Below are 26,894 nucleotides of genomic sequence, written 5' to 3'. Positions count from 1 at the left end.
TATTCAGCTGTCAGAAAGTCAAATACCAAAAATCCTATGTTGAAGACTTTGACGTTACGAAGCCAAGAGATGCTCAAAGGTGAGCAAAGCTCATACAACTTTAGTTTATCCCGCTTGTGTTGGTAGGACAAGCCTTTCAGTAATAACTGTCTATGAGAATTCCCAGGTCTCTTCGAAGCAAAATAACCAGTCAAAATGGAAAATACTCAGCATTTCCTCCCTCCTCTTTGTGTCTTTAAATGTGTGTGGTAACATTGTATCTCACTTGCATACTACTAAAATCTTAACACTGAGAACAGAATTACTTTCTTTTTTTTTTCCCTTGGGGAGCTTTTCCCAGTTTTAAACATTCTGCTGCCTCTCTGGCTCATCAACCCACAGATGTATAATTATAGTGCAACTAAGTCTATTCAACAGAGGGTACCTGCTTCTGAAAGGACAAGTCTCCTTTCCTTACCCTCCCACCCTCTCCCTTCTACACATCTAAACTCAGAGAGAACTGGCCAACCATTAATCCAGAAGAAAATGGTTTGAACTGGCTCAGTTTGGATCACAGGAAAACAAATGCTGGCACCAAGGAGAAGGCATCAGGAACAGAAAAGGGGTTCCACTGATTCCTCTATTAGCGAGTTAGCAGGCAGCCATTACACCAGCTTCACCATATTGAAAAATCAGACCAAAAACAGTATTTCTACATTTATTTAAGATATTAAGCACCATTCCTTCTCTTTCTGGAGGAAAAGAACTTGTGCATTAGGAAGCTGAAGGCTAGAAGTTTCACATGTCCATTAACTAATACAGCACTCCACAGCTGATTTTACAATGTTATATACTATTTTTACAGTACTTTATATGCACATAAAATTCCTTTTAATTTCAGCTGCACATACTAAACTCTCAGCAGTCAGCAAATCGGTCACAACATGACTAACACCATCAGCAATCAAACTCTTCTATTTGTAGATTTGCTAACAATCCTGGAACAGTGTAAGAACTGTCACAGCTCTCTAAATGTGATCACCTCCTTCTCACAATCCTGTCTCATTTTCTAAGCTTTCAAAGCCTGCAACAAAGTGATGAACCCACTTTCTACTAAACCTGATTCAATCCAAGAGCAACACTCATGCTATTAGAATAAAAGAGGCATGAGATAAAGCAGGAAATATTAAGAGAGCCTGCAAAAATATGAATACTGCAGTGGAAGCAAACTAAGGTTGCACATGCAATCAGTTCCTGAACGTTTGACTCTAACGGGAGCTTTCTTTTAACTGGAAACTTCTGCGCATTTTCGTAAAACAATTTTGTAATAGAGAAGCAAAAACATGCTGACCCCTTGATGGATCATCAGAAGAACTACCTTCTTTGGACTCACAACACTGACCTTTGCCACTTCAGCTGATCAATGACAGTTGGAATAACAGGTAGTAATCCATAAATCAGCCAACAGAGGGAAACAAATAGCTATAAAACCTGTTAGCAAGAAACATATGCATGGAAGCAGCAATTTTTGGGCTGAAGCCAAATTTCACAGTAATTGGGCTTGAAACCTTTACCTCCTAGTCTCCTCTTACAATACGCACTTTGCTTATCCCTCCTTTATCCCACTTGCTATTTGTTACACATCTACATTTAAGTGGCATTGCTTCTTTACTCCCAAATATAGGAGTGGCTTCCCTTTTGAGCTTCCAGAAAACTGCCAGTAAAAATTAAAATTTTTATCTGCTACTCTGAAGTCTTAAAAAGCATTTCAAATAATGAGCAAGAAGGGTATACTGAACTTTTTGTGTTCCCAAGTTCATAAGAGTGCAAGAGGGTTAAGAGAGAAAGCAAAAGTTAGCAAAATAGTCTGTATTCAAAACAAACCTTTGCTACTTAAGCTCCAGAACTTTGATTGCCAGAATCTGTAAATTAATGACTTGAAACACAATAAAAGCAACTGTGTTGGACAGTAAGACATGAAACACATTCAAATAATATGTGCTATTGCTATTTTAAGCTATAACATATCTGACTTCTACACTGCCGTTCTAAAAAGAGAAAGCTATCCCTGGAGTTTGGTACAGGTTGTTCAGTATTTTGTACAGTCAATACACCCGCTTAACAGTTTTTCAATATTCTCTTCTAGCAGACAATGTGTTGCTGTTTGAACTGAAACAGAAGGTATATTTTTTAGATGGTAAAAACTAGTATATAACTGCCCCATTTAATATGTACTCTTAAATTCTTGTTGCATGGTTCTAACAAAAATCATCTTAATATAGTTGTCAACTCCATGGACCAAAGTATTTTTCTCAAAATATTTTCAAATAGGGGGAAAAACACCTGGATGTTGGGACAATGAAATAAAAAAATTTGAGAAACAGAGTATATGCTTGCTAAACAAGAATTATGTTTATTTAGCTAGTGAATCACCTAGAGGAGTAAATTTTCACTTTCATGATAGCAATCTGTCAGGCTTGCAAACACCCAGAAATAGGAATTAAAGATTATTTTAAATGTAGTTATAAAGGTCATAAAAAGTCTGATTTAGACTGAGGTACATTTACTCAAAACTGAGATTCATTGAGTGGTAGCAAACAAACAGTTCCTCAGACAAATGCACTTTTTTCAGTATACATGTTACAGGAAAAAAATAAAGAAATGTGCATTAACTGGTGGTGTCCACCAAGCTGCATATTAATATTCTCTTACACCAAACAGTTTGAAACAAGGGAAATGTCATCCTAATATAATTTCATGTTACGATTCATTTGGCTAAACTGCAGCTTAGAGTTGCTTTGCCATATTAAAAGATTACTACAATAATTTTCACATGAACATTTAGACTTCGAGTTTTACTCCAGGACTAAATATGGCATGATTTGCTTTTAATCTGTTGAATAGCTAAAAACTGACAATTAAAAAAACTACAACAAAGAAAAAAATTAAGTTGAAGCAATGTGAATCTCACATCATTGAACCACTTCTAATGGTTAAATGTTAGTATTTAACAAATTCAAAGAGTTAATGAATCCTTGCATTCGTTCGGTCTCCTGTGCCTTAGCTAGGATGCATAAATACAAAAGACAGCAGATACTGGTAAAAGCTTCAGGACAGAAAGTGCTTGACGAAGGTACAGTTCTCAAGTGTGTTTGGTGAGAGAGTATAAGGGCAGATGCACTGATGAGAACCATTACAAGAAGAGTCAATTTCGTGTTAAAGTGTTCAAAGATGTCACCTTAAGCAGAAAAAAGCTTTAATAACGTCTTCTTAGACATATTAGGCATTTCCAGAGTCTACATCATTAGTGTTGTATTCTAGCAGGACATCTCCATATAGTTATTGTTTGTTTCTATTTCTCTCCTGAAAAAAAAACAAAGACAAAAAGAGGAAAATCATATTAATGAACACAGATCAACATTATGTGCTTTCTTCTCATTACAGCAGTTTCATTGCTTGCAATTTATCTAAACTGGGCAACAGGCTCTCAAGAAAAAAGCTTCAATTATTTTCAGGAACGTGAAATTATCTAGTTTAAATCAATTTCTTAAAAAGAAACACAGAACTACACATCAATCTAAAAAGCAAGCATGTTCCAAAAATTGCTATGAAGAAGAAAAGAGTTATAATGTTACTTTTAATTAGCTTACAATAAAATATATTGCACAAAGTGAACTTAGTAAGGAGACCAAGGGACCTACAAACAATGCAAGAAGTTCCCCAAATCTTCTGTTTCTCAAAAAATGCTTTACTCTCCACATGTTATATCCCTGAAAAAATATGGTATTCACATGTATCTCCTTCAAAGCCCCACATAATAAAATGTTCTAGCATGTGTAAGATCAAAAGGTAAAGGAACTAGCTGGCCCAATACCGTGCCATCCATACAAAGGCTCAAACAGAAAGAAAAAAAAATTTTTTTTTTTTTTAAAAAGCCATCCATACTTTTTTTAGAAATTACTTTCAATAACAAAATTGAAAATCAGTGAGATAGGAATGGCTACAAGAAAACTCACTTGAATGTGAGCCTGAGTTGCAGCCCAGACCATACTCACCTACAAAGCCCTCGCTGCATTGCAAGATGCCACATCTTGCGTTTAGGTCTGAAATACTAATTGCATTGTATCTCTGACAGGGACTAACAAATCTGTACTCTGTATTACAAGTCTAACAGAATAAATAACTTTCAGTGCTTCATCATCATCCTCTGTCTTCTGTATTTTGTTCCAAGATAAACATACACTTAACCATTATGACTACCTCTAGGTAAAAAAAATAAAAACTGATCAACAAACTATATCTTGTTGCTTTCATAATGTATATTCTAGCCTGTAAAAAAATACTATAGCTTGAGTGTAAAAAACTAGACCTTATCTTCCAATAGCATTTTCCATAAAACTTTTCTTTAGATGTACAACTGAGCACTTTAAACACATGTATTAATATCTGCATGGAAGAGAGGTAGGTTCCCATTCCCATTTAAAAAAAGAATAAAAACCTAGAAAAATACTTCTTATTATTGCATCACACAGCATGTTATAAATGGAACATAAACATAGCAGGGAAAAACAAAATAACCCAGGAGGCATTTGAACAATGATTTCAAAACCACTTGATCCAATACCACATTGAAACTTTATTATGCTAGAAACTATTACGGAAAACTGCAAATTAGCTTACGAACCCACACAGATGCTGCTAAAAAGACACTGTAGTGAAAGGATACGAAACATTTATACTGGTTATTACTGGTGATCTAGTCATCTCCAAGACAGACCAAATTGCTTCAAGATGAACACCAAAAAAGTAAAGCTTGTTCTTGCTCCCAATAAGCAGCTCATGATCCCATCTAAGACTGGACATTTGCTAGGGCAGAACTTCCATGTATTTAAAGCACTTGCACTATTCTGCCAGAAATCATTTTTCCCAGTTCAAAAGGTATGAATAATAATATTTTCACAGTAGAATACTGTTTTTAAAACATAAGATTTATAGTATCAGTCATTAATACAAACTGTTAGGGTAACAATCACTCTAGGCTGAAAACAGGTGATCAGTGGCCTCATGCCTCACTATGCATGTAAAGCATGCAGAAATAGCCTGCTCATGCACATCTCAGATTATTCCTCTAAGTATCAGCAGAGTTCAGCTGCAATAATTACACAGTGTTGAAAAAACACTACTGTGGTATTCAGTAAAAGCCTATGAAACTGCAATGTTAAAACTGTTAAAAACTGGTGTTTTATATTAAACAATTTCAAAAACAACCTGTATAGAACTAAAATCATGGGCTCTTGTTCATCTGCAAGTATTGCATATGTAACCACTGACTTAAGTTGTCTAGAAAGACTCTCTGCATTGCAAACTGACCAACCTGCTGCTTCGTGAAGCCCCTGAACTCAAAATCCATTTATAAAAATTCAAAGCAGTAAAGGAACGATATCCTGACTACCTGTTTCGAGTTGATGAAATAAAGGATGTGTTGCAAATTTCATGTCCTTTTTGAATTCTACAGAAAAAGAAGGCTTCAAAACATCAGCATACCTTTCCTGCAGTCTCAAAATTACATATCACTACATTTATATTTAAATACTTAAAGCAGGCAAGCAAACCTGACATTTTTTCAATGCAAGTGAACAGTACATTCTGTAAATACTGGCAATCAGTGACATTTGGCATCTGTACAGCAAAACAGAGAGAAAGAGGACCTGATTTATTCAAATCCCAGGCAGTGGTATTCCACTCAAAAACTAACAACTCTCCAACTCTTAAGTCAGATCACACTCCAAAATCACGGTCTTTTCCTGTCTCAAAAAGCATTTTTCTTCTGGAGATTATAGACAAACTAGCAGAAGACTTTATCCCCTGAAGGTTTCCACCACAAGAGCAGCATAACCCACTGGATTCCCCTACATTTCTCTTTGACCCATTTAATTTCGTTTCTTCTTCTTTCTTCAGCCGAGCAAAACTTTTGTCACCTCTCTTGCACTACTCCTGGATGAAAAGCTTCTGTACATTTAAGTTCCCTGCCAAAGGTTCACTTCACTTCAGAACTCACCAGGGTCAGGTTACTCAGTTTTAAGGGGGGTTTATTACCAGGATATGGAAAGTAAGTACCATTTGAATTAGAACAATGTGGGAACATATGGGTTAGTTAAACGTTCCTGCCAGCTGCAGACCATGTGCTGAGCAGATTTCACACATGCAAATAACTTTCTGCATAAACCAGCAACACCAAGTGAAGGAAAACCTCAAAAAAATGTTTAGGCCACAGAAATGTGCATCAATCTAGTGCAAACTATGGAATTAACTTGGTCTTAACTGTGAGACTGATTTACTTCCAAAATTTAGTTCTCTGAATTCAGGGCATTAATCAAATGATCCCATGCTGAAAAAGAAGCTGCAATGTAATTTATCCTCAGATGTAATGAAATCTCTATGCTAACAAAATTTCAAAAATCAAAGCCTCAAAAACATTTCCTGGTCTGATTTGAAAAAAAACTACTGAGATGCACACAACATTGACTTTGGGATTTCTTTGTCACACAGAAGGTGAAAAAAAAAAGCCTCATTTAAGTTGTCATAATGTAAATACAGTCTAATAAGACCAGGAAGAAACTACTACAGTCCTTGGCTGTATTTTTTTTCCAAAGATCCCACAAACTGAAACCCAAAGGAAGATCTGAAAGGGTGTCTTTGGCTGATTTTTATAGCAGTTGCAAGTGTAAGCATTTCAAGGTGCCCATTTTGAAAGCTACCTAGGATTCCAAGGTTGCACAGGCAAATTGCAGAGCTGCCACACAGCACCTCCAGTACTAGCAGCTACACTTGCAAAAAACCCCCAGAATTTTGCTAAACCTATGCCTCTTACTGCAACGTTTAAAGTGTTCGTGCCTGGAGCTGTCTGCTTTGCACCTCTCCCAGGAGGCAGCATTCTTTCTACAGCTTCAGAAGTTGCTTTACTGCAAACTGTGATTTCATCTTCAACTTAAAAGCCCTGCTCATCTCCAGTGTAAGCTAACATGTCAGACTGCATTCTGCGAAGTGAGGCGCAGGCACTCATCTCCTCTGCCAACTGCGCTGCGTGGGCAGGAACACCTGGCAGAGGCAGAACAGGCAGCTGTAGAGGTGGTGAGAAGAACCCACAGCAAAGTTCATGAAATCTCATTTACTAATGGCATCAGTCACAGTCTGAAAATCATTTCACCCCACTGTAGCAATACAGCTAGAGCAGGATAAACATTGACTTTAGAGCTTGAGAACCACAACAAAAAAACAGATTACTGAGAAAACTGAAAAATGCCAGAAATCATTTACCCCATTAATGACAAAGATATCGTTGGCTCTTAACATAAACTAGATTACTGAAACTTTTAAAATTGTGTAAAAAGCAGTCCTTTTTAATTTCTCACTCTTGAATTCCAAACTAGAGAGGGTACATCTCCTAAACACAGAGATTCTCAGAACCAGATAAAAGTATTTAAATGAATTTCTCTGAGAAGCACTTCTGGGAATTCTGGGAAGACAGGAGGGAAGGATCTCTACAATTCTTACATAGACCTAGAAATTATCCTGTGGAGTTCCCCTCCCTAAACACTCATTATCTTCTATTCTTTAACACAACATAAAAACCACAAGGCACAAATTAAAAATCAAAGTTAACATACAAAATAGAATGAGGTTTTACAAGTTCAGAGTAGTTCTTTCTCCTGGTAAGTCTTATGAATCATCTGAGACCCTGCTACTGCAGTTCATTTGAACTACAGACATAAGATTTTCAAGCATATAAATATTAAGAAATTCCAAAAAAGCTACAAGACCTAGACTTCTAATTTATTTATTCTTCCTATTAGTTTTGAAGGCATTTTACTTATTTTAGTCTCTGAAACATACTTAGCAACGGGAAAAAAATGTGAATAAGTTACAGTAAAAAGGTAAATAAATTTAAATTTGAGCAGACTCGTGCATTGTTAGTAGAATGTAGAGAGACCATATTATTTTATTATGGTAATGATAAAGGCATTAAGAACCTAATCCACATCTCAAATTCCACAGGGTACAAACTCTCAGAAGGCAGAGGTGGAGAAAGAAACCCAACTATTTTAAAGGCATCATACAATAACACACAACAAGAAAAGGCTGTGCAGAAATCAAGCTTGAAATCCCTGAGCCATAAAAGCCCTTCCTGTCTTGTTTTCCCAGGCATATACTTTCAGTGGTGGACCAGCTAATTCTAACTCCAAGTAGCAAGTGCTTCCTTGCAGTGGTGTACATCATCACACATTGAAATATTGGACTTTAATTAGCTACAAGATAGCCATTTTACCAAGTTCATTAAAAAGTAAAAACAAACAAACAAAGCAAAAAAACCAAACCAAACAAAAACCAAACCAACAAACAAAAAACCAACCAAACAAAAAAAAACCACCAACACACCAAAACCCCCCACACACAAACCCCCCGGCCTCCTGATCTTCATTGTTTGTTCACAATGCTCACAGTATAACATTGGCTTTTGAAGACTGACCATAGCTTCTCACTAAATCTATATATGATCTCTGTCCCAGCAAAACAAGCAGAAAGATGACTCTGACACCTTTGTTAATTTTTTCAGATGCCCAAAGCAACAAGAACATATTATTTAATTGCTCTGCTAAGGAATCTGTAGTTGCCTTGAAAAGGAAAATGACATTCACTGCAGGGCTTATAAAATACACTGGGGAAGAATTTCTCAGGTAAATTTTCTTTAAGCCTCACCACTCATGCTCTTTGCACACATGTGTAACTCAAATTCCAATCTCCCATGAGGAAACACAGACTTATTTTACCTTGGTTTCCCATTACATTTTATAGGGAAATGCAATGAACATGCAAGTTTATGCTTATTTTTTCACAACTGACTATAACCCCTAGGGTACAGAAGCAAAACAATAATTATCTGTCAATATTAACTACACAACCAATCCTCTTAAAAAGATCACACAGAACTGGGCTGAAACAGCTTAGCAAAGAATAATTTCAGTAATATCGCGTTTCAAGTAAATGAATATGAAGGTTTAAGCAAATCAATTGACATAAACCAAGCAATCCTAGTTCAACTGAATCTACAGAACAACTTTAATAGACACACAAGATCTGTATATTTTAAAGTGCCATTTTTTCCAGGAAAGCACCACCATCAGTGAGTTCCTGCTAACTAGCCCATCTGCAGTACAGATCAATGAAGCAAGGCTGAAGTACTTTGTGAAGAGACACATAGGTTGAGACTTCCTTGCAATATGCAGGCATATTTCTCCCCTGCTAAATGCAGGAAAAGCATCACTGTTCTAGTCAATTTGTTTTTAACAGAGCACTGAAATCTGAGGAGATGTAGCAGGAAGCAAAAGGTTGCGTCATGAATTTTAACAACTATTTGTGTATACTCAAGGTTCTCCTTTTGCTCTGGAACAAGAGACTTAGAATTACTCCTTTGCTTTAAAAAGACACAGCATTTAGAAAAAGGTACAGCTATCACAGATTCAGCTCAATTCAAGTTCGAAGTCTTGTCTTAGTCAGCTACCTTGATATTTAAGAACATTATAGCATTAGAGTCCAAAGAGCGACTGGTCTCTTGAGCATTAAGGTAAACCACTTGGTTGATATTCCTAGTTTTTCCAATAGGGGTCCCTATTTTACAGGAGAAATTGGTCTTTCAAGTCCCAGAGTTAGAGAAATTAAATCCACTGTGTAAAGGACTATGCTTGATTTTGCAGGTAGTGATTTCAAACTAAGAATAAAAATGTGTCAAGATTCATACAAGTGTTGCTATGAACTAAGACTGCCTATGAGTTTAATTACATTCCACTTCTTTTATTCAACAGCCCAATATGCCCTTTCCCTCTTGCATCATCCCTAGAGAAAGGTAGGCCACACCACTACTCAAACTCCTACATAGTCACTCTATACAAGACCACATTATAACATCCAGACCTCTCCATACTATACCCACCCTTTAATGAACTCCAAACCCTACCTTGGAACAGAAACAACTGACTACCACATGCACAGAGATCAGGCACATTTGAAGTCTGTAACGTAAGAACTTGAAGCTCATTTTTAAGTGTTTTGAAAAGACTGAAGATGCAAAAGCAAATGAAAAGTAAATAAGTACACCATCACTGGAAGGAAATTCTGGAGCAATATGTCCAAAATTATTCTAGCTCCAAATAATCCTCTTCTCCCATGACCAGGGTACATATTCATCTCATGATTATCAAGGGAGAACAAACCATCTCCTGTTTCTACTTTCTCGTGAGACCTGCAATATCACTTTCAATTATGAAGATAAAACTGTTGATAAACATGAAGTTCAAGGAAATTGCAAAATAACGTCCCTTGAAACATCATCAAAAGCATACAGAAAATTCATGTTTCTCAGAAGATATTACATAAAACTGTTTGAGAGGGTTTCATGTTTATTACATGAACCTCTTTTAGATGTAAATAAATACACAAACTTTTAAATGTTGTCTAGTACAAATACAACATTAAAATTTTTGGTCAACTACCTGTTTTCCTTGACTTGTACAAGGACTGTGCATGTATCTATATCTCATTTCGACATTATAATCTAGTACTTTCTGGCTGGGGGCTAAGGGAAAGAAGAACTGCCTACAGTGCACTCTTAATGGGTATCTTCTCTCTTCTTTCAAGATATTTTAAAGAAATATCAAATGAAGTCAGCAATGTCCTGGAAAGGAAAGGAGTTACACTGCTTAACACGGCAGCCTGATTATGACCTAATTACCAGAGAAACAAAAGTTACATTAGTATCAAAAAGACGGAGGGGAAAAACTACTCCTTTTGAGAGTCAGGAAGTTCTAGATATGTCAGCATTCCTATTACAAGGCATAGAGTACAACAGGAAGAAGCTAACATTTTAAATGCTTCTTAATCTGTCATTTAGAAGCTTCCTGAAAAGTAAAAATATTTCAAATGCAAATTAGATAAACAAATATATACTAAATTCTTCTCTCATTAATAAAAATTAATTATTTTTCTGGACTATCACACCAAGAAAAACATCTAAAACATTCTACAGTTACATGAAACCAGGATATTTTTTTTCCAATGTATGGAACAAAAGCAGAATTCTTCATCAAAAAGCACTACAAGAAGTCCTAGGGTAATAGGTAATTGCAGGTTAATAAACCATCACATGAGGGCAAGGAAGTTGTTGCCTTCCAAAAACTTCATTTTTAATCAGAGTCACATTTGAATTCAATTCATATATTTACTCAAGATTAGGGGCATAACTACTACTACAGATGGAGGGTTTTCATTTTCAATATATTCTATTTTCTAAAATGTAATTACGTCCTCTTAAAAGCCATATTTGAAGACTTTTCTTCCATCTTTTTTTAGATCTTATCACTACAACTTCCTGCTGAAAGACAATAAAACATGTTTTTAAGTAATACACACACATAGATGTATTTACGTCACAAGGCAGCAGTTAACTCAGGACTAAGGGCATTCCAGATTATTTCAATATACATCTAGCAGAACTCAGGAAAAACATCGCTCATTTCTTTGATCTTTTGGTAAAAGATCACAGCATTTGTATGTTTAAATAGGCTACTGGAACCTGAACTGCAAGAGAAGTGTGGAACAATTACTGCACAATCCCAACCATAGATACCTTGCCCTGTAGATTACCAGGGTCACATCAAACACTGGTAGACACTAGAATTCTAATATTTATGGTTAAAGAGATCATAGTCATTTGTAAGTAACCTTTATCAAATGGTAAAGTTACTGAAGTTTCATGTTAATCAGAGACTATTCCTTGCTTTTTCACAAGTATACTGCCATGTTTTAATAAAACATACTGCTAGGTCATATTGGAAATGAATTATTGATCCCCCTGAATTGTTAAAATTAAACTTTTACAACCAATCTTTTTAGGATAAGTTAGCTGTAATGACGAATAGTTATAAACTAAATTAAATCCCTAAATCATACGCTGTTTACAATGTTTAGATCACTAGCTGTATGGAAGTTTGTTATCACCTATGCAACAACAAAACATTAACTGAACTTCAAGGAACATGGAACTGACTACTGTTGCTTGATGTATCTAATATTTTATTAACAGTAATAAGCACGTTTTTCATGATCGAAACACTGGAAACAAAGTAATTGTCACAGTTGCCAAAGAAAACGAGCACAAACCAAATTTTCATCATTCTACTGGCAGTAGAGAAGGCACATATTAACACAGCTCCATAAAAGCCTAAATGGCACTAGGTAATAAAGGATTACTCAATTAACCATAAACCAGACCTTACAATACCGATTGTTGCATTTGAAACTTGAATCATAAAAGAGTGTGTTTACAATGTAAAGACAGGTTGCTCGTACATTGTGTGATAAAAGAAGAAACCCAGAGATTTAAAATCAACACTTCAGTCATAAGAGAATGATAAACTCTCAGTAAATGCCATTAGTTTAATTTGGATTTTCTATACTTTAAGTCCATATTTATTTGCTAAAGGCATACCTCAAATCCATCTACAAAGACAAAACCTGAAACTACCTATACAGTTCTAAAGTAGTTTTTCATAATTGGTCATAAAACCCAATTTGTATGATGCTGTAAAAGAGCCAGTGGCTACTGTGCAAGTATCTTGACAAGTATGTTTTCTCTTAATAGTATCGAGAAAGGTAACTGTTTACAAAGAAATGCAGAGTTCAGTACTTGAGTCATACAGATCCTGTATGCTTTACCAGAAGACATCAAAGGAAACAGCAATGTTCCTTTATTACACAAATATGCATAATCACAGTCATCTCGTTAGAGACCTACTAAATGCTGAAATTAGTACTTTGAATTTTAAGTTTAGCATACATAGAAACACTTCCAATAACCTACATCCCCCCTCTCCATTACATTCTGTGGCTTTCGCCTACTACTGAGTGAACAAAACCACAAATAAAACACAATCTTTCTGAGTTGCTAGGGCATGTCTGAATGATGATTCCTTTCGTAAGTTTCAAAAGCAGGTACTTTTGAAGCACACCAGTTATTTGTGGAGTGCCTTAAAACTTTAAAAATTAAGAAAATACTGAAACATGAAGGCTATAGAGACATATTATAATCTTTGTCCTCCTGAAACATTACAAAATCACAATGAATCACAGAATCATAAAATATCCTGAGTTGGAAGGGACCCACAAGGATCATGGAAGTCCAACTTCTGGCCCTGCACAGAACAGCCCAAGAATCACACCATGTGCCTGAGAGCATTGTCCAAGCACTTCTTGAACTCTGTCAGGCTTGGTGCTGTGACCACCTCCCTGGGGAGCATGTTCCAGAGCTCAACTACTCTCTGGATGAAGAACCTTTTCTTTTATCTGACCTAAACCTCCCCTGACACAACTTCAGGCCATTCCTTCAGGTCCTGTCTGGTCACCAGAGAGAAAAGATCAGTGCCTGCCCCTCCGCTTCCCCTTGTGAGGAAGCTGTACACTGCGGTGCTGAGGGCTCCTCTCAGTCTCCTCGAGGCTGAACAAACCAAGTGACTTCAGCTTCTCTTCACACAGCCCTTCTAGAACCTTCACCATCTTTGTGGCCCTTCTGGATGCTCTCTAACAGCTTTAAGTTTTTCTTATATTGTGGTGCCAAAAACCGCACACAGGACTCGAGGTGGGACCACACCAGCACAATCAAGTCCCTTGACCAGCTAACAATGCTGCACTTGATAAAGTTGTACTAAAACCTGAAAAAGTCAAAGTTAGACCCTTACACTGCATATTAGTTAAGAAGACAGTCCATCATCCCATAATCAAGTTAACATGGAAGTAACAACACTAATGTAGGGTATTTTCAGTTTTTATTTTAGAAAAAAAGAAAATTTTCAAAAGGCATTACACAGCCAACTGGGTATTCATCTACCCCCCAAATGACAGAAACACAACAATTTATTGCAGAGCCATGCAATAAAACTGATTTGGGATAAAACTGATTTGGGATATGCCTGACATTGGTCTATATACAACGTTTGTTGAAAGATCAGACATGTGCAAGAGTGGTGAAACCACTGCAGTACTAGAAACCTAACAGAAGTAATGAGTCTGCGAAGCCAGAATTGTGTCAGCTTCAAGTGAACAAATTCACAACTTCACAGGTCACAAGGCCACTAATTAGCCTAAACCCTAGACTTTTGGGTTTTTTTATTCAATGGGTGGTGTGACAGGATGAACAGAGATCTGCACTGCTACAAATTCCCATTTCTGAATACTTGCATATCATCTCACTGCTTCAACAGCTCCTGAAATGTTTCTAACCACGAGACAAATCATGTATTTACCGTTACTGGCAAGTCTGGAAAGAAAGTAAACATAGGAAAAGTAAATGGTGAACAAAAGTGTTATGATTAGGGAGAGTACACGTAAGACAAAGTACACAAGTACTATAAACCAGATTTAATTAAATATCTTTTTGCCTGTCTAGTTTCCCGAAATACCTCCAAAACTAAAGTTTACCACATTTATCACATGTATACTCTTCTTTGCAGAAATGGAAACTACACATTACTTTTTTAGGAAATACGCTATCAGAAAGGTCCAAAAATGATTTTGACACTGTATAAGTCATCACTGTATTACTTCTGTGTTTCACAAAAGACAAACTGAATCTAGAGGAAAACCTGCTTTTCGCAGTAATCATGCTGTTAACATTTAATTAAAAAAGAATCAAAATGCTTTGTTAAATAAAGTAAGCTGCTTCTGTAATTTTTGGTCCTTTTTATGACATCCAGAAACTGTAAAAATCTGAATTACAAGACTTCAGTTATGGATAATACAGTCAAATCAGTCTTCACTTAAACTGAAGAAGTAGAACATGTCAGATGTCTGCTTATTGAGGCCTATGTTAGTAATGCAATCAAACACATGCCTGCACTAACAGACAAGTTAAGAGAAACTAAATCTTTTCACTAAGAGCCAGTTTTATCAAGTACAGCCACTTTGGGTAAAAAGCACAACTTTCTGATTCAGCACCTGCACACAGAAACTCCAGCTGAATGAAAAACAAGGCTTTCAAAAGCATGATGAACAGGAGAGCTACTATAACGACACTGATTTCTTACCCTACGCATGGCTTCCTCCTCCTCTTGACGCTTCTCATAATGTGCAAAGTCATCAAAGATTGAGGTGGTATGCTTGAAAGTAGCAATTATTTTAAGCACTTGCTTGGCTTTTTCTAGGGGTACCTCTTGAGTGTCCCTCGAATTGGTAACCGGTTTGTTGTCATTGTTTTCCAAGCGAATGTGCCGCAGTTGGTTATTGGGAACGTCTTTGACAAAGATCCATTTGACATCAAACTTCCCCTTCCACTTATCCTGAGACCAGACACCAGCATATGCATTGTAGTCCACAACAGACTTCATCTCAGCCACTCCACAAAAGTGTCCACTGCCATTCACACTGAAGAGTAAATAGAGTGGGCCTTTTCCATTCAGGGAACGGTAAGCAGCATCCAAGCGCTTATTACCATGCTCAGTACTACACCAGATAGAGTACTTAATGGAGCGATGAATATCGTCCTCTGAATAACTTTTGATTATAAACACACGTCCGTTCTTCAGATTCCAATCGAAGTCTTTGGGATTGTAGTTGTTTATGGCCTTTAGTTTCTCCAGCACTGGGTGCACTTCCACACCAGAAGGTGAGGAGCTGACAGATACAACACCTAAACCAAAGTTCTCACTACCAGCTCCATTGTTCTGGCTGAAGCCCACACCCCTATTACGAGGAGCTACCCAGCGGTTTTGCAACTGTTGCTGCTGCAACTGGTGAGGCTGGGCCTGCTGCTGAGGTCCTTGTTGCTGCTGTGGTTGCTGTGGCTGAGGCTGCTGTTGAGGCAGTTGGCTTTGCACCAGTGGTGGTGGTTGAATTAATGGCTGAGGCTGCTGGATTATAGTCTGAGGAGGCAGTACTGGTTGAGCTGGGGGTGCTTTTACCACTGACCCTTTGTCATCCCAAGTTCCAATATTCATGTTGTGTTTTATAGGTGGTGGCGGTACAGCAGGGCCCCCAATGCCTACATTACCTTTAGGCTTGAGTTTCGGCTGAGGTTTAGCAGGTTTCCTTGCAATTGCAGCCCATGAGGTTGGTTTAGGTGCTGAACTGCTAACTGGGGGCACGCTGTTAGCTGCAATGCTTGTCATACCTGTACTGCTCAGAGCTGAACCTACAGTTTTCGTTACAGCAGCTGTCATATCTCCACCGATTTTCAGTCCAGTCATGCCTTGCTCAATGCTGCTAATCCCAGGCACCTTGCTCAGAGTATCACTGCCAAATCCAGCCTGTCCATCTGCTATGGCTCTCCCAAGAGAACTAGGTGGATAGCCATAACTGCTGCTGTAAGCAGAGCTTTGCGTTGATTGTCCCTGAGATCCACTTGTCCCCCATGTAGAGAAGTCTGCATTCCCAGGAAAAAAATTAAATCCATGCTGCCCAAGAAATGGAGGGGTATTTCCTAATGCCCCAGGTTGACTAAATACACCATCAGGTATGTAATGGTGTTCACCATTACTCATCTGTCCATAAGTTGTCAAATATGGCATTGGAGGGTCGCCTGCAGTTGACCATGCTGCTTCACCTAAAGAGTATGGAAATCCAATGGATGGAGCATAATAGCTAGGCATATATGGGTCTGACATTGGTGGATAGCTGTTACTCTGCAAGAAAATAAAATAAAAATCAGCAATATTGACAACTACGCTCAGAGCAAAAAAACCCTGTAATACAACCCAAGACATTTTTAAGGGTTACATGAATGCACTTGTAGCTTCCAGAATTCCTCCCAGCATAAGAGATATCTGTCAGATATGACCATTTTTTTCAAGGGACTGTCTCAAAGCACTAAAGAGCCATAGTTTTTGTAACATACTATCTTTACTTTTAGTTACTAAGCTAGGTTAAAAATGTCTCCATGCAAACAGTGTCAAGAAAATAACTTAAAGTTAGCTTAAAGTAGCTTTAAAAAACAAGTCGTAACAACTGTACTTTCATAACTAAAGAAAAATAGCTGCAACTATGATTCTAAGTTTTAGTATTCTTAGCTTCTGTCAAATTTCTCACTTCTGTTGGAGATACCGACAGAATATTACAGTGAAATGGATGCAAGGGTGCCTGTTTGTTTCAGAAGAAACAACAATAAAACCATAACATTTCCATGCTATTGAGAAGGGGCATTAAATCAGTACTACACCAGACAGACTCCTGGGAAATGACAGAATTTACTTCTTGAGACATTTGAAGGACTAGCCCATATGACTTCTGATGTCGTTTTGGGAAAAAAATGCACATTATCATTCTCCAGCTGATGCCTCCTTAATGTTGAATTCTTGTGGAAATAAAAGTGAAGGAAAGCAAAATTCTCAAAGTTTTTTAATAATTTGCACTTTCTCACTCTCTCAAGACCTTACAAACTTAACACAACGCATATAAACTTTTGGCTACAGAGGCAATTCACAGCTCTGCAAGTCAAGTCATTAACTTCTTGGCAGAGAAGTTGTACCAAGCTGTAGTAATATTAAGTTTCAATCTATTATGCCATCAGCTGTGAGCTACTTCTACCACCTTCAAAGGAAATCATGCCCAAGCATTTAATAAATTCTCAGAGCCAATAAAACTGTTGTTTTGAACTCCATCCAACAGATGATAATTTTGTGGCAAATGTAAGGGGCTGGGTTTTGGTTTAGGGATTGTGTTTTGGCTTTTTGGGTTGCTTTTTTCCTCAGGTTTCTTGTACTGCATCTTTCTGAAGCCAGACACAAGTACAATAACAGGAGACATCACAGCATACTTTTTAACTGTAGTTTGTCCACAATTCTTAGGAGTACTTTACCTGCTAAAGATATCACATGGTAAGACAAAATATGATATAAAATTGTATTCCAGTGGATATTGAAGCAAGTAAGTAATGCTAAGAAATATCCAAAAATTAGGTCTGGAAGTCAGCTGAACACCAAAATTAACTTCAAGGTAGTAAACAATGTTCACTTACCTGATTTGTCTGACTACTTAGATATGGCTCAAAATCATCATCATTTACTGCATCCTTTTGATGAATCGAACCGTTTTGTACTGAAACTAAAAGTAAATCTGTATTAGTATATTTTCTGGAAGATCCATGCTGCACTTTTAATCTAGGTAACACTTCTTGATCACCTACACATTGAAATACATATTATTGTCAAGCACCCGTCCAATTTAAAGAAAACATCTCATTTTACTGATCATCATGATCAGATCTCAGGAGAGGTCTGCAAAGATAGCAACTAGAACAGACTATTCCTGACTATTCTTTCCTGAGATCCATAGACAGAGGAAAAAACACATGCACACTTTTATTTGCACAGGCAGTAGTAAATCCAGTGCTTCCAGAAGTACCAGACCAAGCGCAAATGTGCAGACCAACCAGATCTATAGACATATTCAATAGGTTTGGGGAAAGCTGCAACATACAGCTTTCTCCTGCTAGGAGGAAAGACAGTTACCCATCAAGACAACTGTGAAGGGCACCACTATTCAGATATTTAACTCTCTATTTCCTACATAACTGTTCTATATTAGTGGCATCTCTGAGGGGACAAAGCAAGATAGAAACAAGAGCTTAAGTCCCAAAGGGTGATTACAAGCCTTTCCCAAACTTATATGCTACTATATGCTGGAATCTCTTCCTACCTGCTCTTCTTGGTCTCCTATTACCTTTCATTTCATCTAAGGCATTACACCTACCTGGAATTTTCCAGCTACCTAAATTACTTGAAGTGTCTCTCTACCATCCCCCAGGCTACTATTCAAACAAAGCCACGCTGCAGAAATTTCTGCTAGGTTCCACTGTTTCCCATGGTGCAAAGCAGAATAAGGATTTAAACCAGCACTTGCAATTATACAACTTGAAGATGAAGATCTCTTCCCCCCAAAAAAAAAGTAATTTCTGGTTTTCCAAATGCAATACTTTTTTGGTGTTATATAACAAAAAGGTTTAGTGGGGGGGGGGAAAAGTTTCAGATTGATCAGTAAGGTGCACTCAGAAACCATGACAGCAAAAGTTACAACAAAACAGCAGATTTTCTGACAGCTTAAGACTCTGAGTTAGGAGCTGACTCTGTGGTTTCCCTCTTTTACCAAATGCTTCTGAAAAGCATATACAACCATATAACTAAATCTTCAACTTTGTTGAAATTAATATTTAAGAGTGGGGGGGAGGCCTTCTGCTTCATTGGGTAAAGGGGCGCTGCCACACAAAGTTCACATTGTAAACCAAGTGGTGCCTGGACTAAGTCACTTCAATTTTTTTTTCACATTTGACTTTAACACCTCTCAAACAAAACTGCCTTCAGTGAATGAAACTAGCTGAAAAAAAATGACAAAGGTATAGATATAATCACAATGAACAATAAAAATCCTGGAAAATTTTATTAACTTCAGACAGCAGTAAAAAGAGGTAAAAATTCATAATTTAACACAGAACAGAATACTTTTTTTTTTCAAAGCAATTATCTGGGAAGGAAGAAAGCAACTTGTGTTTTGAATACGTTCTTGAAGTTTTAAAACTCAAAACACTTGGCACTTCAGTTATTAAAAACTGGTACAGAGCATTTCTATACTAGCTACAGTAAAGCATGACCAGCAGTGATGAGCACAATAGGGTCTAAAACTGGACAGAACAATATTCCTAATTAAATACCACACTTAAATTAAAAATTAGGTGTTCGGGGTGCTTTTCCCCCATAAATAAAAAGTTTCAGTTAAGGTCATTAATTATCCTTAATTTACACATAGTGGTAATGTATTAATGAGCTGGAACACTATATATTTGGCCCAGTTCCACACAGGATGAGCCTCAAAACCAAATATTGTCCACGTCATGCCCACTTCTTAGACTTCACCAAATAGTACAGACAGCTCAAATACAACTCTGTTATAATGAAAAACATGGGCAGCAACATATAAGTTTCTTAAAAGCATGCAACCACAAATAAAGGAATAGACAGTTGTATGTCAAGTCTAGTGTCCTATCAAAATTAATCTCATACTGACTGCTAATCTTCATAAAACGTGCAGGTGCTGTGTTTATTGTTTCACAAAGGTCACTGAAGACAAAATTATTTTTTGGTTTGACATTACAACTAACTCGGAATATTCTTGTAAATGTATTTTCTTTCTTACTCATTCTGTACTGAGATCCTAAATCAGGCAAAATATTTCTACATATTCTACATCTACTAGATATTTTTCCTAGTAAATACATACATTTCCCCATGAAATAGCACCACTGGAAGCACATTTCTTTGGCTTTTCATTCTAACTTTACCTAATGTGTTAATAGTGAAGAATGTAGCCCACACAGACATTTAACAAGAGCAAATGAATGCCTCATTCCCAAAATCTCATGTTAAGTATTCCAGCTGAACAGGGCAGTGATGAAAACGCTAATTGAAACTAATCCACAGATACTAAAAATATCTGTATCAATACAATGCTAAAATACTGTATACTTCCACAAACACTGTGAAAATATACAATGTAATTAGATATTGGGAAGAAACAACTCATCAAATAAAGGAATATTCTTTTAAATGTTACTGTCCTTGGAATAACCACTTGCAAAATGCATAAGTTCTAGCCAAAGGCATAAGAATAACTTTTTCATTCGAAGTTGTCATACCTTAATGTGAAGAATAAATACTAAATAAACAAGTAACACTTCATTGTTGTTTTAAACCTAATAATTACATTTAAGCCTTCTACAAAACAAAAAATTATTATATACAAATAAGACTAAAAAACAAGTCAGCACCTTCCTATGACAGGTGTGATACACTGACACAATAAACAAAAGTGGAAAAAAAAAGGGATTTCCAGGAATGCTTTGTTTCTCCCCACCACTATGCCCCTATAGGACATAATTTGATTGATGTCAGTTCTGATGTTTTATGTCAACTGTACAGTAGTTGACAAGTTGAATAAGAAAACTTTCACGACAGGATGATTTAGTCATTGAAGTCTTTGAAATATCAACATTAATATCCAACATAACAGATGGATAGTACTGTTCTACACACTAAAACGTCAATCCCACAAATTCTGGTCAAGGGAAACAACGCAGTACACCAATTTATCAATTAAAGCATCAAAACCATTTTACTAGACAAAACAAATCAGCTACCTCCCAATATAATTTACAGGTCTAATATTTTTCATTTCAATATGAAATATGCATACATCCCTTTTACTGCTCACTCACATTCTCAGTCTACCAGGCATGTGGACAGCTTCTACCACCCTTTTTAACATCACTACTCTTATGCAAAGAACGAACTTCAGATTAGTCTGTTAACTCAGTATCACATCTTCCTTCAAAGCTCCTTTAAGTTGAGACCTATTATGACAATTGAAAAAGACTGTCTGCTAATATGTGGTCAGGAAGGACTGCTGATACTGACTTAATTTATCCTCTTGAAAACATCTCCAACCCAAAGCCAACTACTTGTGCTACACTCTGCTACCATCTTCAATCTCACAGACCTTTAATCTAATGCTACATCATAACAGTTTCACTAAGCAGACATTTCACCAAGTAATTTAACAAAGCAGAGATTATTGTTCTGTTCCACTACAGTTCTCATTGAAGTCATATTCTCACCAGGAGAATACATCAGAAGCATTCATTATTTAAAAGGATGCACTCCATAAAAAATCCAAGTTCAGAAATTCAAAAATCTCTTCCTTACATAGCAAACCGAGAGATGTGTTTTGATTCAAACATTCCACTGCAGTGACAAATTACAGAACACAAAAATATGCTAACATAAATAAGCCAAAGTAGAGCTGACTAGTGCATTTTCACACACTGCAACATAACACCCAAATAGAAATGCTTAATATTTTCACTCCAATTCACATATATATAGTTCAAAAACTACTTGTATGATTCTCTAACAGACGCAACTCAGTAACCTCACTAAAACTGAGAAATAGTAATTCAGTGATTGTGAAGCCATTGTTACAATGAATTTGATTTTTCTTCTCATTTAAGGGCAACATGGAAGGTAAACCTACAAACTGCTGCAAAAACATGAAGTACTTAAAAACTGTAGTTCGGGGAAAAAAAAATAAAGGTATTAGAATATGAGAGAAAAATTATTCAAGACCAACCAACCTAAGAAGGTCTAAGGAGGTAAACACAGTTCATTTTTCTCTGAATGCAGAGAAATTAAAACAAACAGGCCAAATTCAGCAAGGTCTGGGAGCTCTCATAAGCAATATATGTAACAAGAAACAGATAATCTGCACTTAGACTGAATAATAGAATAAGTACATTGTGAATAACATTAAATAACAGCTCAGAGAGAACAATTAGATTAGTTCAGATAATGAACAGAGGGGGTCTAAGAGTACCTGAGTTCCAAAAAAAAAAAAAAAATTGTTTCTTATCTGCGTAAGTATAATGAGCATATTAGCACACAAAGGTAGCTGTGTGCATGCTATTCTATAGCCCAGTTTGCTGAGCAGCTCAGAATTAAATGGGCCCAAGTGCACTGTTAAGGCAAAAAGAAATTCCAAACAGAATGTTAGTAAGAAAACAAATTTCAAACCAGAAACTGCAAGGTACAATCTGAGATGCTGTTTACAACTGACTTGCCAACAATTTTAGAGAGAAGAATATTAAGTTAGTAGAAATCAGTAGTTCCTTCTTTCCTTGTGGGAAAGAGACCCCATGGAGTTCAATATTTAAAAACTAAGCTGCTGACAGAAACATGAAAAAAGCAGAAAAAGCAGAAGACCTACAAGCACTGATAGAGGATTCTATACTGATGCTAAAATGAAGAAAGACCACAAAAATGTTGAGAATAAGGAAGGTGATGTTATCTGCTCAGATATGAGTAACTAGTCACGTGGCTGCTGTGTGCAAACTAGGGAAGCTATTCAAAATATTCTCCCTATGATTCTGTTCACTTAACAGGAAGACCCAAGGTGTACTGGTAAAAGAGATTATACAAGTGTACCACAAAGTCAGCTAAAAAGAAGTAACTATGTTACTGTCAAACTTCTAACAATAAACTTTTGTAAAATAAAACATTTTAAATTGATGCACTTCTGTGCCACAGTAAAAATGCTGGGAAACAACACTTTGGCACACAATTTCCTGTCACTCTGCTCTGAAATAAAAGATATAGTATAGCTACAACTTCTTCTCATGACTGTCTAAAGACACATGATCCTACATAAACAGCAACATTACAGATTTATATAGAAATTTGAGGTATTAACTTACCTTTATTCCCCTGTCCTTTAGGTCTCTGAATGTAGGAAAGTGGGAGGAAAAAAGCAAAACAAGTTCAGTTAGAATCCTTTAACATTAACTTCAGGGTAATTACATTTATTTGCCAATTGGGCCCTTTGAAACTTAAATGTAATTTTAAAATATTATTAAAATCATTCTATTATAAAAATCCTGGGACATTATATAAAAGATTATAAAATATTACGAAACCAAAAACTGACAGAATTTCACAAAAAGAAAACCATTGGAATAATCTTATGAAGCTTAAATGGTGTTGAAAAACTGAACAAGTGAACTTTGATTGTTCCCCACACACCACGAAAAACATAAGCAATAAACATAAAAACAATGTATTGAGTAAAAAAAATTAAATTAGTAGCTTTAATTACTGACAATCCTTGAACTTCATTATGATATGTTATCTTTTAAATTGACTGACTACAATGCCTTGCTTTTTAGATATACAAAGGAATATACACTGATATTGTAAACTGAACTTCAGGTTGTGCATTCCTCACCTAGGCAATTACATTGAGAAAATGATACAGCCTGTACGAAGCTTTCACACAAAGAAATAATACCTTAAGGAGGATTTTTTTTTTTTTTTTTAGGATTAGTCATTACAAAACATTGTTAATCTGTCATGCACTGAGAATCAATGTAACAGTACAAGTTACAGTATCCTTAATTCCTCTATAGCAAGATAAAATCGTTTAGAAAAACGTTAGTCCCTGAAGATCTAATTCATCTTCTCACATATTTTCAACTGAGCACGAGTCTCCAGGTTCCGTCGCTCTCTTAACAATTTTTAGTCCCAAAGAGCTCAGTATTCAGAGGTTTGAAAGTTTAGGAGGTAACCACCTCCATATTGCTTTTATGTGTATCTGTCTCAAGAGTTACCAGTACACTGTCCAACACTGCTCCCTCTAAATCTGCACTGGTTAGTCACCTCCCTCTCCCACAACCAGAGAACCATCTTTGTAATCTTAAAAATCTCAGCTATCCCATTTTATAGGATAAATCTAATCCAGACACAAAGGCATGCAAAGACCAAGATACATGGAACTAGAAAAGTTGGGAAGAAGTAGCCTTCGTGGAAGTCGGAACAATCACAAACTAAGAGATCACTGAGTTAGAAATAAGTCTTAAAGGCAATTGTGCTTAAAGAGCATGCACAGAGACAAAAGAAACAAAATATTAAAGGCACGGAGAGAAAATAAAAGGAGGCAGGACACCGCAGGGCCAAAACTTTTGGGGAGTGGCAGAAGCCCATGGAGGTAGCATAGACCAAGACAGAACCGTTTCCAGACTGAAAGAAAGCCCAGCAGAGGCCTAGCAAAGATAAAGAAATAACAAATTCTAAGCTCCGTGAAAGACTAACTTAAAAAAAGTGCCCAACAGCGCAAGGACATAAACGGAGAACTGGTGGAAGAAGCGGAGGCCGGAGGGAAAGGAGGGAGAAGAGGTGGGTGAGGAAAGCGAAAGGCAGGAAGAGAAAGGATGTGGTAACGAGGAGCCAGAGGGAATTAGGGGTGTGCAGGGGAGAGGAGACGGCGCCGGGCTCCGCGGGGAGCCTGGCACTGAGGCGCTCCCGGAGCGGAGCGAAGGCCCGGGAGCCCCGGAGGGGCTTGGTGGGGAGGGCCAGCCCGGGTGGGTCCAGCACAAAGGGGCCGGGCGGTGGCGCGGGCTGAGCGGGCCGAGCTGGGCGCCGGCGGGCCCTGCGGCCGGGTGGGAGGCGGAGCGGCCCTGGCGGATCCGCGGTTATAAATAGGGCCGGGAAAAGGGCCCGCCATCCCGGCTCCCAGGGACCACCGCTCCCCATGGCGGCGGGGAGGGAAGGAAGCGGGGAGGGAAGGAGGGAGGGAAGAGGCCGCGGACCGCGCCGCCCCGGCGGCGAGGGAAGGTGCAGGTGGCCGCCCTGCCGCCGCCCCCCCCGCCGGCGGTAGCGACGGGCCCGGGAAGAGGGAAAGGCAGGGACCGGACAGCCGCCCCTCCGCCCCGCGGCTGCTACCTGGTCGACACTGGTGGCTGACATTCTTCACGGGGAGCCGCGATCCCCTCGCTCCGCTCCGCCTGGGCCTCGAGTGATTCCGCACGCCGGGGCCGCTCGCTCGCCTCCGCCGCCTCCTCCCCCTGATTGTCGCCGCCGCCGCCGCCTGGGCTCGCCGCCGTCGATCGGGTTGCCTCTGGAAGGAGCCGCCGGCCGGACGCAGCGCCGCTTCCCCCCCTCGCTCCGGGCTCCGCTTCCCCACAATGGCGGACGGGCTCCGACTCCCACTTCCGCTCCGCGCCGCCCTGACCTTCCGCTCCCCCCTCCGCCGGCGGCGCCGCCGACCTTTCCCTTCCCGTCCCCGCCTTCCCCATGTCACGTGGCCCGGGAAGCGGCGCCGCGCGAGCGCGCCCATGGCGCGGGGGGGCGGGGCCGGAGCCTCCGGTGGGAGCGCGCGTGCGCGCGGCGGGAAGAGGGAGGGGGTCCGGGACGGCGGAAAGGGTGGGAGCCACCTGTTACTCTGGCGGGCCGGGAGCGCTCCTGCGGCTCAGGAATGCTCGGGGGCGAGCGAGAACGGCGTGTCCTTGCGCTCCCCCGCGCGTGTGCTGCCGAGCTGCCAGGCCAGGAGCTGTGCCGGGCGGGAGACGGCGGGGCCGCGGGGGGACCCGGCCTGGCCGCCCTGCCTCGGCAGCTCCTGCCCCCCGTCCTCTCCTGGATCACAGAGTGGGTCAGGTTGGAAGGGACCTCAGAGCGTCCATCTCAACGTCCCTGCTCAGACATGGTGATCCCAGATACACGGCACAGGATTGTGTCCAGACAGTTCTTGAACATGTCCAGTGAGGGAGACTGTACAACCCCTATGGAAAATCTGTTCCCGTGCATGGTCCTCTGCACAGCAAAGAATTTCTTCTTCATACTGAGGTGGAATTTCTGTGCATCAGTTTCTGCCCATTGCCTCTTATCCTATTGGTTGGCACCACCAAGGAGAGCCCGACTCGATCCTCTTGACACCCTCCTGTTACATATTTATACAGACTGATAAGGTCTCCTCGCATTCATCTCTTTTTGAGGCTGAACATGCTCAGCTCCTTCAGCCTTTCCTTGTAAGAGAAATGTTCCAGTCCCTTCATCATCTTTGTTGCCCTCCGCTGGACTTGCTCCAGGAGCTCTGTTTCCCTCTTGTGCTGAGGAGCTCAGAACTGGTCACAGCGCTCCAAATGGGTCCTGCTGTTGGCTCATGTGGCCCCGCTACCTCTCCCATGGCACCCTGGTGCAGGGCTGTAAGTGGAGTCCAGCTTGGGCTGGAGTCCAGAACCCTGGGTAGCTATGCCCTCCAGCCAGCTGAGCTCATGGATGGCAGGATTACCTGCTCATAACCCTTATCCTGGCACCCGTGCCTGTTTTGCTCTACCACTGGCCAACACTTGAAAGTCTGTGCTTCAGCACGGGTTTAGTGGGAGAAAAAACAATGCTTCATTAAGTGTGGGGTTTTTATTTAGCTGCTTTCAGTTCCATTGTTAATGAATTACACAGGCCTTAATCAGTATAGGGGCTTTCTGTAGCAGCCATCAGTAAAATCCA

The 26,894-nt window shown here is 38.9% G+C and overlaps 1 protein-coding gene across 1 annotated transcript; it reads right to left on the bottom strand.

Annotated features, from left to right (window-relative positions):
- Nucleotides 1-2,367: 2,367 nt before the first annotated feature.
- On the bottom strand, nucleotides 2,368-25,702 carry YTHDF3 (YTH N6-methyladenosine RNA binding protein 3). Its single transcript, XM_027894319.1, has 5 exons — nucleotides 25,335-25,702; nucleotides 23,315-23,339; nucleotides 18,035-18,120; nucleotides 15,111-16,703; nucleotides 2,368-3,342 (listed from the first exon to the last, which is right to left on the bottom strand). Exons 1-5 carry the CDS (start codon nucleotides 25,356-25,358, stop codon nucleotides 3,319-3,321), a joined length of 1,752 nt encoding a protein of 583 aa, XP_027750120.1. The 5' UTR covers nucleotides 25,359-25,702; the 3' UTR covers nucleotides 2,368-3,318.
- Between the last annotated feature and the right edge of the window lie 1,192 nt (nucleotides 25,703-26,894).

Source organism: Empidonax traillii, unplaced genomic scaffold (assembly GCF_003031625.1).
Source record: "Empidonax traillii isolate 1590-97213 ecotype Southwest subspecies unplaced genomic scaffold, ASM303162v1 scaffold425:size1421777, whole genome shotgun sequence".
Taxonomy (NCBI): Eukaryota; Metazoa; Chordata; class Aves; order Passeriformes; family Tyrannidae; genus Empidonax; species Empidonax traillii.
This window is presented reverse-complemented; position numbering and strand designations above follow the sequence as displayed.